The sequence below is a fragment of the Nyctibius grandis genome, chromosome 9, assembly GCF_013368605.1.
Source record: "Nyctibius grandis isolate bNycGra1 chromosome 9, bNycGra1.pri, whole genome shotgun sequence".
Lineage (NCBI taxonomy): Eukaryota > Metazoa > Chordata > Aves > Nyctibiiformes > Nyctibiidae > Nyctibius > Nyctibius grandis.
This window is the reverse complement of record NC_090666.1, coordinates 30,305,600-30,318,776: the sequence shown is the minus strand read 5'-3', so window position 1 is coordinate 30,318,776 and position 13,177 is coordinate 30,305,600. Positions and strand designations below refer to the sequence as shown.

Here is a 13,177-nt window from a genome sequence, read left to right as displayed (position 1 = left end):
GGAGGAGGTGGGATGGAGAGCCCAACACAGCCGGCACCTGGATCCCAGAGTCTCACTTGCTTCTGGTCTGGTCCGCTGGTTTCCATGTGTTCATAACCAATGGGCACTCAAATCAGGATCGGGGCAAGCGAGAGGATGACTTCCAGTCTCTGTCCCTGTCTCTATCACCTACAAGCACCTTCAGCCCATCCTCATCAGGAGTTTCTGGATCGGGTCTGGCAGCTGTTGCCACTTCTTCCTGCTGTTCACCAGCGCAAGGGAAGGGCAGTGAGCCTGGCTGCAGCTGCCGCACATCTCCGCTCCTCCGGGACACTTGCGGGGCCTCCTTCCACCTGAGAGATGCGGCAGTGAAGCAGCTTCTGAGCATCTGCCGACTGAAACCACTGGAGATGCTTCACCCTGGGGCCAACCGCCGCAGGAGGGCTCTGCGGAGGAGCCTGTGGGAGGTGGCAGCGGGGCCGACCCCAGATCTGCTTCTGTCCATCTCCATCCAGCGAGGAGCCCTCTCTGGGAGACTGCAGGGAGCTCTGCAAGCGCTCCTGAGGTTGCAACAGCCATGTCTGTCAAGCATGGGGGACCGTGGCCCTGGCAGCAATGAGGACGTCTTGAGGAATACCAAGTGACACTTTGCAAAGGGGCCTTTCCTCCCCTTTAAAGTGCCAAGGGACCTGCCACAGGACCTGGGAGCACGCAGAGCATTCACTTGCTAAAAGCCTGGCTCTCATCTGACCTGCACAGTGTTAAATGTTATCATCACCTGCAGCTTTCTGCCTACTGAAAAATGCCTCCTTAGCTCTGCTCCTGTTGCTTTGAAGGCTCTTAAATTCCCACTGCCACCTTCCCGGGAGGCAGAGGACAGGCTTGGGTTTCTTAAAGCAAAGGGTCTACAGGCTTATTTTAGTTGTGTAGATCAGCTTGTGGTTGCACTGCAGAGAAGGGAGAGTTGAACGAAAGCTGCTGCTGAAGTCCATCTTGTCACTCCTCTGACTGTCAGGAGAAACTTGAACGCTGTGCAGAGATACTTGAATGTTGCTGGACATCTCTCCAAATAGGTTGGGCTCCTCAGGTCTCCCCAGCAGGTTCCCAGCTGCAAGGGATATTCATCTGCTGAAGCACCTCTGAGTTATTTCTGCACCTTGAAGACCAGGATGGGCAGCTGTTGGGCTGAACATCACACTGAAGTCCCTGAGATAGTTGATACCCTTCCAGTACTGCAGCGGGGTGTATGTTCAGATCCATATGGGACGGACCACTAAGGTAGCCCCATGATCTGACAACAGGACCAGTGAACGTTTGGAGGAGTAGTTTTCTCTGCTTCTACAGACAGCAACAGAAGTCCAGCAGCTGCCGAGATGAATGTCCCACGTATAAAATTCCCAGGTGCAACCTTGGAAAGGAGCTCAAATGCTGATGGCCGAGCAGGGCATGTGGAAACACCTCATGCCTCTGTTGGAAAAGTTGGACATCTCGATACACATTGCCAACTTGTGGAAGTGCTTGAGGGAACCATAGTTTAATGCACAAAAGAGTGAGAGCAAAAATTAAGACCATTGAGGAAATTCAAGCCATTGAGGACCATTGAGGAAATTTCAAGCTTCCAGCTGGCTCTCATTTTTTCACAAGAGGGTGAAAGACACTTTTTTAAGTAGAATTCTCCTCTTCTGCTGGCACCACAGACACGTGGTGCTCTCCTGTCAACAGCGTGCACACCAGCGAGCCCTTGCATTGCACCGAAAGACCTGAAGGGGTAACAGAGGCAGCAGGCACTGGCTGCGGTGAGGGTCTCCCAGCGGGGTAGAAGAATGGTGGGATGGGGTGAGCGATGTGAAGCTATCAATGGTGTGTGGCTGCACCAGCTGATGAGGGGGCACTTGGGGTTGGGCTGTCCCCGGGGAAAGGCAGCAGGCTTGTTTTCTTCTGGTAACGCATCCCATATAACCACCTTCAGGTTCGCTGTGGCTGCCAAGGGGATAGGTGCAGAGAACAGTCTGAAACATGGCTTATTCCCATCCTTACACCCTTGCAAAACACGGACCCGTTATTAGACCATGAAAATGATTATTACTGAAATGAGCCTGGTATAATGCCTCGCCCTTCCTGAAGCCCTCTGAGATGCCAGGCATCGTGTGCAGATAACTGAAATTTGCCCTGCCAAGGAGCAGGGCAGGGCAGGCTGCTGGACGTGTTCTGGGAGGACCATGCTCACGTGCAGGTGGGGTTCTCCCCCAGGCTGTCCCTCTCCTATTTTCATGAGCATTAAGGTCACTCGTGCCCCAGGGCAGAGGGAGGAAGGCTTCTGGCCGGCGCCGTGTGGTTGTGCTCAGACGTTCCCTCCGTGCTTTTTTTCTAGCTAATAGGCTGCATAATCGGACGCCAAGGGACCAAAATCAATGAAATTCGGCAGATGTCGGGAGCGCAGATCAAAATCGCCAACGCCACGGAAGGGTCATCGGAGCGCCAAATTACCATCACAGGGACCCCTGCAAACATCAGCCTCGCGCAGTACCTCATCAACGCCAGGTGAGACCCCCCCGCCGACCTCCGCCGCCTCCCACCACGGCTGCTCCGGTGGGAGCAGCGCTCGCTCTCGGCACCGCGGGCCAGGAGGGGCTTCCTGAGGCCAGCTGGGATGGATGGTGGCTTGCTGAGACCTCTGAGCGGGGACCAGACGTCGCCAGCGGGACCTCTCCCCCCAGCTGGCACTTTGGCTGGGGACTGGGAGCTGCTTCGCTGCCGGCGGAGCGGCTGCGGGTTGCGCCGGTCGCCTGCCCACCCGCCACCCTCGCTCGAGGATTTGGCTCGTGGGTGGGCAAAACCGCCACCGTCTTTCCCTGCGGATGAGGCAGGGGATGGGGAGGGGGACGGAGCTGAGCCGGTGGTGGGGAGGCATCACCTGGGACGTGCTCGCTGGGATGCCAGCATCGCTTACTGCCACCTCAGAGCCTCTTCCGCCTGCTTCCAGGCCTCCCAAAGGCTTTCCTCCATCTGATGAAAATAATCAGTCCAATAAACGCAAGACATGGGAACGGCCTGATTGCTTCCTTTTCATGCTAAAAAGCTTGGCGCAACAGGACTTCACAGGGGCCAAGCGCTTCTGATGCCGCCTCCGGCCAGGGGGCAATGCTGCTGGTGCTGTGGGGGACCGGGGGTCCTGCAAGGGACTGCGAGGGGAGCGTACGGGGAGGCGTAGCTGGAGAGGGGTTGGGGACCAGCTCCGTGCCAGCGGTGAGCCGTGTCCGGGGTGCTCACACAGACCTGTTTGCCTGCGCCTGCGGACTCGTGGACAGGGAGCTCGAGGGGAGACGGGGCCTTTCGCTGGCTTCGTGCCCGCCTGGCGCAGCCGTGCGAGCCGAGGCCGTCCGCCTGTCCGTGCCCTCCGCCGCGGGCAGGGTCGGTGCCGCGCCAGCCTGCTGCCAGCCCAGGATGCACACAGCTGTGGGAGGCTGCCGGCAGGGTCCCGAGGACGGGGGGCTGTTGGCGGTGACTCCGACGTGCATTGGGGAGTGGGCTGGGAGCACTGGTGAGGTCTGTACGTGCTGTCTCCTTCTTGCACCCAACCCACCTCAGCCCTGACCTGCAACAGACCTCTGCCATCCCGTCCTGCCCTGCTGCCCCTCTGCCCACACCCATAGGGCCTCTCCAGCCGCTCAGGAGACGGACGGAGCCAGCCCCACGCCTGCGGGCATGGCCGAGCGGCTTTCCCCACAGCTCCTTGCCAATCCCCCCCCACCTCTTGAGACAAGAGAGAGAAAGAAAAGAAAAACGAGTGGCTCTTCGTTACTGGGAAGGGCTGGCTGAGCTGCAGCCTGTGCTGCGGCAGAGGCAGAGATGACCTGGGGCGGGGCAGGATGGGGCACAGCTCATCGTTTTGAAAAAACAGAGCAAAACGAAGAAGCTGGGGGAGCTGGGACAGCTGCCTGTCCTTCGCGGGAGGGATGCTGGTAAAAGTGAAGCCGTGTGCTGGGGTGTCTCCTGCCAGCACCCCTGGTGAGTGGCACCTCAGCCAAAACACGCTGCCAGGGACTGGCATTACCTGGCAGCAGTGAGGAGAGGGGAAGGCAGCCGGCCGTTGAGCTGGCTCTGTGCTTCAGCCCCCCGCGCCCTCCACGGGGACCCCAAGTCCCATGCGCTCAAACCACCCAGGGATGCTCTGCCCCCCCGGGCTGAGCGGGGTGTAGGCAAGAGGAGGAGCACTGCCCCGCAGGGTCTTCGTTTTCTTTTCTGCTCCGGTTATTAAGCGCTTGTTTTTGTCTCCCCCCCACCCCTCTCTCTGCCCCTGTCTATTCTAGGCTGACGTCTGAGGTCACTGGAATGGGCGCACTCTAATTTCCACCCACCATCCTCCACTCCGCACCACCCGACCCTCTCCAGCCACCGGCACTCCACCCAGCCTGTACTGCCTGTACATTTACCGTCTTCCCTTTGCCTCCACAGATACTCTTTTCTTTACTAACGAATATATATATATATAAATACACACGCATATGCACACACAGGAACGTTTCTTTACGAGTTCCTTACTGTGCTCCTGAGGCTGCTCCCAAACTCTTTGGTTATGGTCCTTGTTTTCAGCGTACGGTGTTATTACTTCATCTGCTTTTCGGGGTTGGGGGGGGGGGGGGCGGGTGTTGGTTTTTTTTTCCGCTGGCGAGACTTCAGAAGATGACGGGGGTCTCTAGTGTCAGTCTAGCGTAGCTACTTACACGTTTGAGTTGACGTTGGCGGTACTTGCTGTAGCCTATGGATGTGTGATGCCACCCAGAGCTGTGCGTACTTCAGAGTACTTACTTTTCTCACTCCTCTTCCTTCGATACTCCCTCTTCGTTCGCTTTGCTTGTCCTGGCTCACCTTTGCGACCTCGCATCCCTGCCCTCAGGGTAAGGCATAGTTTTCACCCCTCATTATTTGGGAAGCAGAACATGCAGGGGGCAAGGCAATGTGTTGGCTTGCAATACAGAGCCAAGGTTCACCTGCAGACTTCTCTCTGTGCAACGTGGCAGGGTCCAGACAAGCCACTTTTCATACTAAACAAAGGAAATCACACACACACACACACACACACACGGCCCTCTTTTTTAAGCAATGAGCAACTGGAAGTGGGAAGAATTCAACTGTACAGGATTCATACCCCCAGGGGCCTTTGAAAGGACTCTTTTGACAATCCCCAGGAGTGAAACATTTGGACGATAGCTCAGGAAGCTCTGTGAGCCAGCTGTGTTTGTCGTTGTTTGTGTTCAATAAATGTCTGTGCAGCTCTGCTACCGATGGGCTCCGACTGTTCTTCTCCTGGGTTGCCCCACCATCTCCAGCCCCATTCTTCCCTCTGCGTCCTTCCGCACCTTTTTAACTGCTTGGAGGGAAGGTGGGGGTTGTGTACAAAACTTTATTATTATTATTATCATCATCATCACCATCATCATATTTTATTTTATTTAGAGAAGATCCACATGAGCGATGGACATCCTGAGTGATTCTAGGCTTTCTTTTTTTTTAAAAGGGAGGGTACTTGGCTTGCATAATGCTTTGGTTTTCCCTAAGATTAATTTATAAGTTACAGTACGACAACAACCATCTCTCACAGCCCCCTTGTCTGGACGGATCTGCCATGTCTGTGCCCCACACCCTTCCTCAAGACCCTTTATGCCCAGCCCTTCCTTCTGCTTCCAGGCTTTACTTCTCTCTCCTACCTCTCAAACAGGGAAACAAATATATTTTCCATCTGTTAATTTCCTACTGTACAAAACACATGGTACACGTTTTTCCCATGTTGCAAATGAGGGGATCATGATCCACCATGTCCCCAGGCAGCTAAAGCAGCCCCATAATACATTTTTGCACCATACCACATGGGAAATATATTGTCTTTCCAGGTGAGCCTCAAGATTTCATGGCCTTTCCCTCTCTTCCTCCCCTAGTGCTGGCAGGCACCGCCAGCAGCTCCCCTGACTTCTCGTGCCGGGGTGCTGGACCGCTTCTCCTCCTGTCCCCAGTGCTGAGTGCTCGACACTCACACGGGGCTGCGGTGGGGACCCCGGGTGAGGCCACCGCATCATTGATGGGCAGGGGGTTACAGGCTCCAGCCCTAGCCCAGGGGCTAGTGCAGCAGCTCAGTGGCTGGCAGGGATGATAGCATGGTGAAGGGAGTGAGTTTGCTTGAGCAAGACAGCACATGCCTGCTGTCTGCATGTATCAGGCAGCATCGTCACCTCCCCTTAGATGTCCACTCCCCCAGCCCAGGAGCCTGCTGCTGGCAAAGCTCCAGAAAGGTGGAGGTGGCTGCCAGCCGCTGCCGCTGAGCATCAACGATTCGCTCGGCCTAAGCGTCGTAAAACCCATGCGTGCTCAGCTCCCTGGAGCATTTTGAGCCTCTGCATTTAAAAGTGCTTCCAGCTCCTTCAAAAGATACTTTGCTGCCTGTTCCCAACCCCTTGCTCTGCTCTCTCTGGCAGTTTGGATTCAGCTGTGCCTTTCAAATGGTCCTGTAGCCAAACACGCTCAAGAACATCCCCTTATACCCATCCAGGGGACCGCGGGTGCTATGGGCAGTGCTACGGGGCTCAGCCGGAGCCAGTAACCTCTCCCAGCAGCAGCCCCTGCCTTGTATTTGTGCTGGTGCTGGAGGAGGGAGCCCTGGCACCAAACGTTGCCTCCCCCCAAGTTGCTGACTGGCCAGAGCAAGCACAGAGCCACCAGCCAAGGTGGTAAGTCAGTCAGCCGTGGGCAGCTGACACTCCTTGTCCTCTCCTGTTCCTCACTCTGGTCTAGCCCAAGTATTTTTCCTGTTGAAAGAAAAAAATACCTGTGTGTGAGACTCAGCATGAATATAACCACTCATCAGCGTGCCAGAGCCACCTCGGCCGCCTGGGAGGTGAGATGGGGCATGTGCCAGCCAGCAAAAGCTCCACATCCCACTGCCACCACCCTCCAAGCAAATCGATGGCAGCCAGTGCCCTGGGGTGATGCCCCCCTCAGAGAGGGATGGTGCACAGAGGGAGCCAGCCCATCCCACCATGGCTCAGCTCTCCCATGGGGCTGTAGGACAAGCCAGAAAATGAGCAGATCTTGCAGGTGATGGAGGCACATGGAAAGCAACCAAGGTGCGTGGTAGGAGCAACCTGCCTCTTCTTGCGCTGCTTTCTTGGCACGTGGGAGCACTTTAAAGCTCTGGCGCCCGGGCACAGTCAGAAATCAGCAGCAGCAGCATCATGTCGACAAAGACTGAGAAATACATCACAAGCCACCACGTCTGTGGGGTTTGTACATCTGTCGGGCGCTTATGCCCTGAGGAAGGCAGGGGACCTTAATAGTGTGCTAATTGCAAGGAATGTGGAAATGGCTTTGCTCAGGGACCTGCGGTTTCTGCAGATCACGGCTGCCGTGGATGTCTTCGCTGTGTGTGTGCCGCGCTCCCCGTGCTATTCCCCACCTCCGCTGAGGCAGTGCTGCCCAAAATAGCAAATACCAGATCGGGTCTGCCAGATGCAACTGAGCTCAGAGGCTACTGGAGAGGAGAGGCAGGCTGCAGCAATACCTTGTCCTGGTTTCACTGGGATTTGGTTTCAGTTTGTGGCCAGCCATGGTGATCAAGGCACTCAGCAGTTAAATCCAGGGCAGCTGACCCTGGCTGGCCCACAGGTGTATTCTATATCATTGACATCAAGCTCACTATAAAAGACAGGTCTTGCTGAGAATAGGTGGGGCTTTTTCCTGCTTTCATTGTCTCTTTCCCCTTCTTCCTTGTTGTGATTCCTAGAGCAACTTGCCAGTGAGCTGTGGATAAGTATACTTTTGTCTGTTTTGTGTTGTCATTTATGTTGATTTCTTCATTTCATTAAATCTGGTTAACTTCACCCTACAAGTCTCTGTCTCCTTTTCCCAATTCGCTTCCTCATTTGGAGAAGGGACATTTGGGTGAGAGAAAAGCTGCTATTATTTAGCCCTGGGTGTGGGCTAAATGAAGACATACCTCTACACTCATCCCCATGCCAGTGAACCTGCAGATAACACCCTCCTCTGGGTACCATCACCATCCCAGCCCACTGCAATACATTGCTCACCCAGCGAGACCGTGCCTGCCGGTAAAGCCACCGTAGGAATTGATGGTGAAGGAGGGGAGGTCAGATACCAGCATCACTCTGGCATCAGGCGGGTATGGCTGTTGTGGCAAACCGCACGCTGCAGCAAGGACAGGGGCTCGTGGGAGCGCTCTGGGGAACGGTGCACGGGGCTGCAAGGAGACGAGAGACGGTCCCAGCAGTAGCGGCCACCTTATGGGAGCGCAGAGTCCTTGCAGCCTTGGCTCTGCATGGAGCAGCAGGAGAGTCCCACAAACCTTCCAGCACCTAGATAAAAAACAATGCTGCTCGGGATGTGGTTTTTGAGGACTTTTGATGAAATGTGAGCATGGGGTTGGGTTTTGCCTTCTCTCAGTGGCATTTCAGCTCGCTTTATCCGAATGACATCTGCTTGCTTGGTCTTTAAATCTCGAGGTATTTCCAAGGGACTTGAGCAGGCGATGGAGCCTCAATGTGCCAAACCGATCACAGTTCTGCTTTTTGCTCTGATACAGGATGCTTTTTGGTTTTAGCTATCTGGAGGCCATTTATAATAGAAAAAGCCACTTGAGCAGCTCTAGCTGGGAAATGCCAGCCCTCCTGAAAACAAAGCTGGTGGTTTCTCAGACTGGGCATGTAAAAAATTATTAAATCTGTGCTGGGCCCCTACAAAGCAAATGCTTATTCACTTCCCATTGCTTAGGAATCCCCTCCTTGGCAGAGGGAGAGATGCAACCTGGCCTGCTGCCTCTCCCCCCACGTGCATTTAGGTTTTAGAGGGGACGGGAAGGAGCTGAGCCCTTTGCCATAGGGCTGGAGGAAAGCATGGTGTGGGATTCTGCAGGAGAGGGTGCAGTGAAGGATGCGGTGGCACTGGCACGGCCAAGGTATCCCTCCTCCTGACATTACCCTTGACTTTGCGACTTCTCTTTGGGGTCACGTTTCCCAGGTTATTTTGAAACTAAACTCCAGTGTTATGTGAGAACTAGCAGCTTATCCATCATCATCTGGGCTTGAGCGAGGCCTGGAGAAGGAGGTGTTTAAACAATTGCAGCATCTCCTGGGAACGTGTTGATGACAACAATAACAAAAAAAAAATCTCAAGGAATATATCAAATTGTGCTTTGATTTCTTTGGTACTGATCAAAAGATCTGCTGTTTTCTTTGGGAGGAGCCTCCATGTTTGACTTTTACTTGGGATATGTCTTAGGTTTGCATTTTATATGAACTTAAAATGCTCCAGTGATGCATCCGCAGCCATGCCACTGGGAAAAATGTATGCACATCTCTAATGTTGGAGTGAATATTCAATACAAGGTGAATGTCCCAGCTAATCAACAGAATAGCTTTAATGCATTGCTTTTCTCTGCATTTTATCTAGACAGAATGACTCAACATTTCTGGAAGTAACCGACTCAGTATTACTCAGTCAAACTCTTTGGGAATATGTTATTTGGTGGGAAATTGTTACTTTGGCAGGAAAGTGTTGGTCCGATGCCTCCCCCTGCTCCCGGAGCGTGGTGGATCTCCATCAGAGAGGGGCCAGCTGAGGTCTGTGCTCAGCCCCTTGGGCTTCAGCTGGAGGTCTCCACTCCCCCTCATATTCTTCCCAGGTCACGCTCCCAAAATTAAGTGTTTGGAGTAGTGTTATGTGCATTTTTTTTCCTAGACTGTATTTGCAAATGTAGCTCATAATGGGGTTGAAAAAAAATAGATTGTTTCCCCTAAGGGAAAGTGACTTTCACCAGGGAGACTCTTTAAATTTAATACTCTCCTTTAGTTGTAATTCAGGGGTTTTTTTATGTATTCATGCTAGTCACTTTTAATTATGCTAATTTCAAGCTTATGGTCCATTAGCAAGGGTGATTTCTCTCCTCCAGTGCTGGCAGAGGTAGGGTTTCTGGGGGATCGCTCTGTGCTCTGGGAGGGATGAATCCTTAATCTCATTTTCCTCCTTGGCCACAGGGGTGGAAGGATGGTGCGGGCTCGGCACAAACCCTTTCTGACCCCTTTCTCACGCCGTTTGCAGAAGATGAGAGCCCAGCAGCCCATCTCACCCGACCCTGCCTGGCTGCAGCCCCCAGCCCTGGGGAGATACCCCGGTCCCTGGCCCCGGGGACCCCACAGGCTGGTCACTAGGTGTCCCCCTTGACCAGCTTTTTTGCATTCATCCTGCTTCAGCCAGGGCGTGGGCAGCATTCGGATGGTGGGTCGCTCCCAGCCTCTGCTCCATCCGCTTGCAGAAGACACACTGTGCTGCTGGATGCGAGAAGGGGGTGGGTATTTGTGTCCCCCCACCACCAGTGACCAGCAGTGACATCCACCCAGCAGGTGGCTGGCGCTATGTCCCACTGCAGGAAGGGTCCCATTGGTGCTGGGACCTTCATGGAGACACCCTAGCCCATCTGTGGCTAGCAGCTCCCTTGGCCATGGGTGTCCCTACGCTCTCCAGTTATACCGCTTGCACCAAGGGACGAGGTTGGCAGTACAAGCCCCCACCTTAACGCTGGCCCAAGCCCGTTCCGTCTCACTGGCCTGGCGTTTCGTGACAGAAGGACATGGTTTTTGCCGGAGAGGTCCCGAAGGTCCCCAGCCCTCGCTGTCCCCGGGGAGGTCGGCATGCGCTGGCGGGGAGCACCGTGCCCCAGCTTACAGCAGGAGTGGCTGCAGCTGGCGCGGGCGCAGAGCTCGGGGTGGAATGGCTTGCGGAAAGGTCATGGTCTTGGTGCAGCTCCCCTGCTCCCATGTGGGATATCACGGGGAGCTGGGGCTCTGCTGAGAGGGTTATTTTTGCTTTCCTTTAAAAAAAAAAAAAAAAAAAATATGCAGCTGTGGATCTTAATCTGCTGTGCTGTGCATCGAGCCCCAGGCCTTCATCCAAAGGGTAACGTGGCAGTGACTTTTAGGAAGTACTGAATGTACCAGATGTGCACGCAACTCTTTCGACTCCAGATGTGCAGCCCCCGCTCTGCCTCAGCACAGTTGTCCTGCAAAGAGGAACAAGAGACACTAGATCGCTCAGAAAGCATCCCGCAGACTAAACCTAGCCAAGGGCGAAACCAGACTGGCTCTGGATTCCCACACCCCATGTTTAGGCAGTTTAACCGCAGGGATGTCTCTTCCCAGAAACGGTGCTCGTGCTGTCTCTGCACATGGGGAACAAAACCATCTCGGAGATGAGCGAGACGAAAACGGAGCAGCGGGAGGAGGCTTCGTTTCTGAGCCCCATGCTGAACCGTGGCCTGTCGCTGATTTAAAACACACATGCTGTTTCTAGAAGGAACTGCTTTGATCCCGAAAGGGAAAGCCAGGATGTGCATGAGGACTCGAGCATTTGAAGCACTCCCGGAGTGCTGTATTCGGGTTCCCTGCGGGCAGCGTCTCAGCGGCATTATTTATTCCTGGAGGAAAGCCTGTGTCTAAGAGCATTTGCATCTGGACCAAAAAGGGGATGAGTGACGCTTGGCTCTGGAGCCTCTCCGGTTTTTGGTGCATTCAGATGAGACTCTGGAGCCCGGGAAGCTCCGGGGAGGTGCAGGCATGGCAGCGGGAGGCCACCGGCCAGCTGGAAGCACGGCCAAGCACGAAGAGCTCGGGGAGAGCAGGCTGGAGGGATGGAGCAGCGTTGCTGCTGAATTCAGGGTTGCGTGCATGGCTGAGGGTTGAACCACGACAGAAATCCCACAGGATTTCCCAGCGCAAAGGAGAGCAAGACAGCTTTATGACGTGCTCACCCAAAAGCTCTCATTTAGTGGTGTGGGTTTTTTTTCTGGGGGGGTCCTTCGGGGAAGAGCAATTGCAATGATGTAACCTGAGGCTACTGCTGCAGCCGGTGCTGTGGTTTTCCCAAGGGACGTTGCTGTGTGCTACTGAGCATGCAGCCGTGCTCCCAGATCCCTTACTGGAGTGCTGTAGAGGAATGGTGAGCTACTTCTCACTGCCTATAAAAAGCCAGTTAAAGATGCAAACCTGACGCCCCAGAGAAACTTCCATCTCTGTGTTTAAAACAAATTTTCAGTTGCATACTAATTTTCTTTTCTTGCCTCAAGTAGATTTCCCTTCCAAATACTTCAGTCTGAAATGCAATGATTTCAAGATGCAGAGGATGGTGCAGCGCATCTGTAAATGCAGCAATGCTCAGAGGGTTTTTTTTTCCCTGAAAAATCCCACGTGCATGTGCTCGTGTACCTGGGATGCAAGATTCAGCCTGTGATGCTCATCCCCGTTGTGCTGGGGTGGCCTGGGGCTGCGTGACTGCAGCCCCTTGTTGGCCAGAACACGGGCAGGGTGTGTGACCACCTCGGCTCACCTGGCAGCCCAGGGTGCTCACGTAGGATACGTTCGGGTGTGAGCTCCAGTGGCAAAGGGAGGTTTGTGTTCACAGAATCACAGAATCAGCCAGGTTGGAAGAGACCTCAGGGATCATCGAGTCCAATGGTTGCGCTGACACCACCCTGTCAACTAGACCATGGCACCAAGTGCCATGTCCAGTCTTTTCTTAAACACATCCAGAGATGGTGACTCCACCACCTCCCTGGGCAGCCCATTCCAATGTCTAATAACCCTTTCTGAAAAGAAATTCTTCCTAATGTCCAACCTGAACCTCCCCTGGTGAAGCTTGAGGCTGTGTCCTCTTGTCCTATCGCTAGTTGCCTGGGAGAAGAGGCCAACTCCCACTTCACTACAACCTCCCTTCAGGTAGTTGTAGACTGCAATAAGGTCACCTCTGAGCCTCCTCTTCTCCAGGCTAAACAACCCCAGCTCCCTCAGCCATTCCTCGTAGGTCAGACCCTCCAGACCCTTCACCAGCTTGGTCGCCCTCCTCTGGACTCGCTCCAACACCTCAACATCACCGTCAACCTCTGTTGGTGTAGCAGAGCTCATCCTGGGCATGGCTCGCCCAGGCTTGGCCTTTGGGGTGCACGTGATTTCAGAATCATACTGAGAGAGAGTTGCTCAGGGCGTTGTGCGGGGCCACGTGTCCGCGTAGCCCAAGGCATGGCTGGGACTGGGAGAGGGAGGCACCGATGTTGGAGCCTTGGCTGCGCCCTGACCATCTCCCTTGATTGCCCCCTAGCTCTCCAGACCCTGATCCCCACGGGAGGAGCACCTTCACCGCCTGA

The 13,177-nt window shown here is 54.4% G+C and overlaps 1 protein-coding gene across 12 annotated transcripts in view; it reads left to right on the top strand.

Annotated features, from left to right (window-relative positions):
- The window catches only part of PCBP3 (poly(rC) binding protein 3), a 66,107-nt gene extending 52,930 nt beyond the window's left edge, over positions 1–13,177 (top strand). For 10 of the 12 annotated variants that reach the window (XM_068407670.1, XM_068407672.1, XM_068407671.1 and 7 more), the window contains 2 exons: positions 2,351–2,520; positions 4,290–4,587. In XM_068407670.1, coding sequence (XP_068263771.1) covers positions 2,351–2,520; positions 4,290–4,326 — 207 coding nt within the window. In that variant the 3' untranslated portion in view covers positions 4,327–4,587. Of the gene's footprint in view, positions 1–2,350; positions 2,521–4,289; positions 4,588–13,131 lie in introns of those variants that run through there. The other 2 variants (XM_068407668.1, XM_068407669.1) reach the window with 2 other exon arrangements.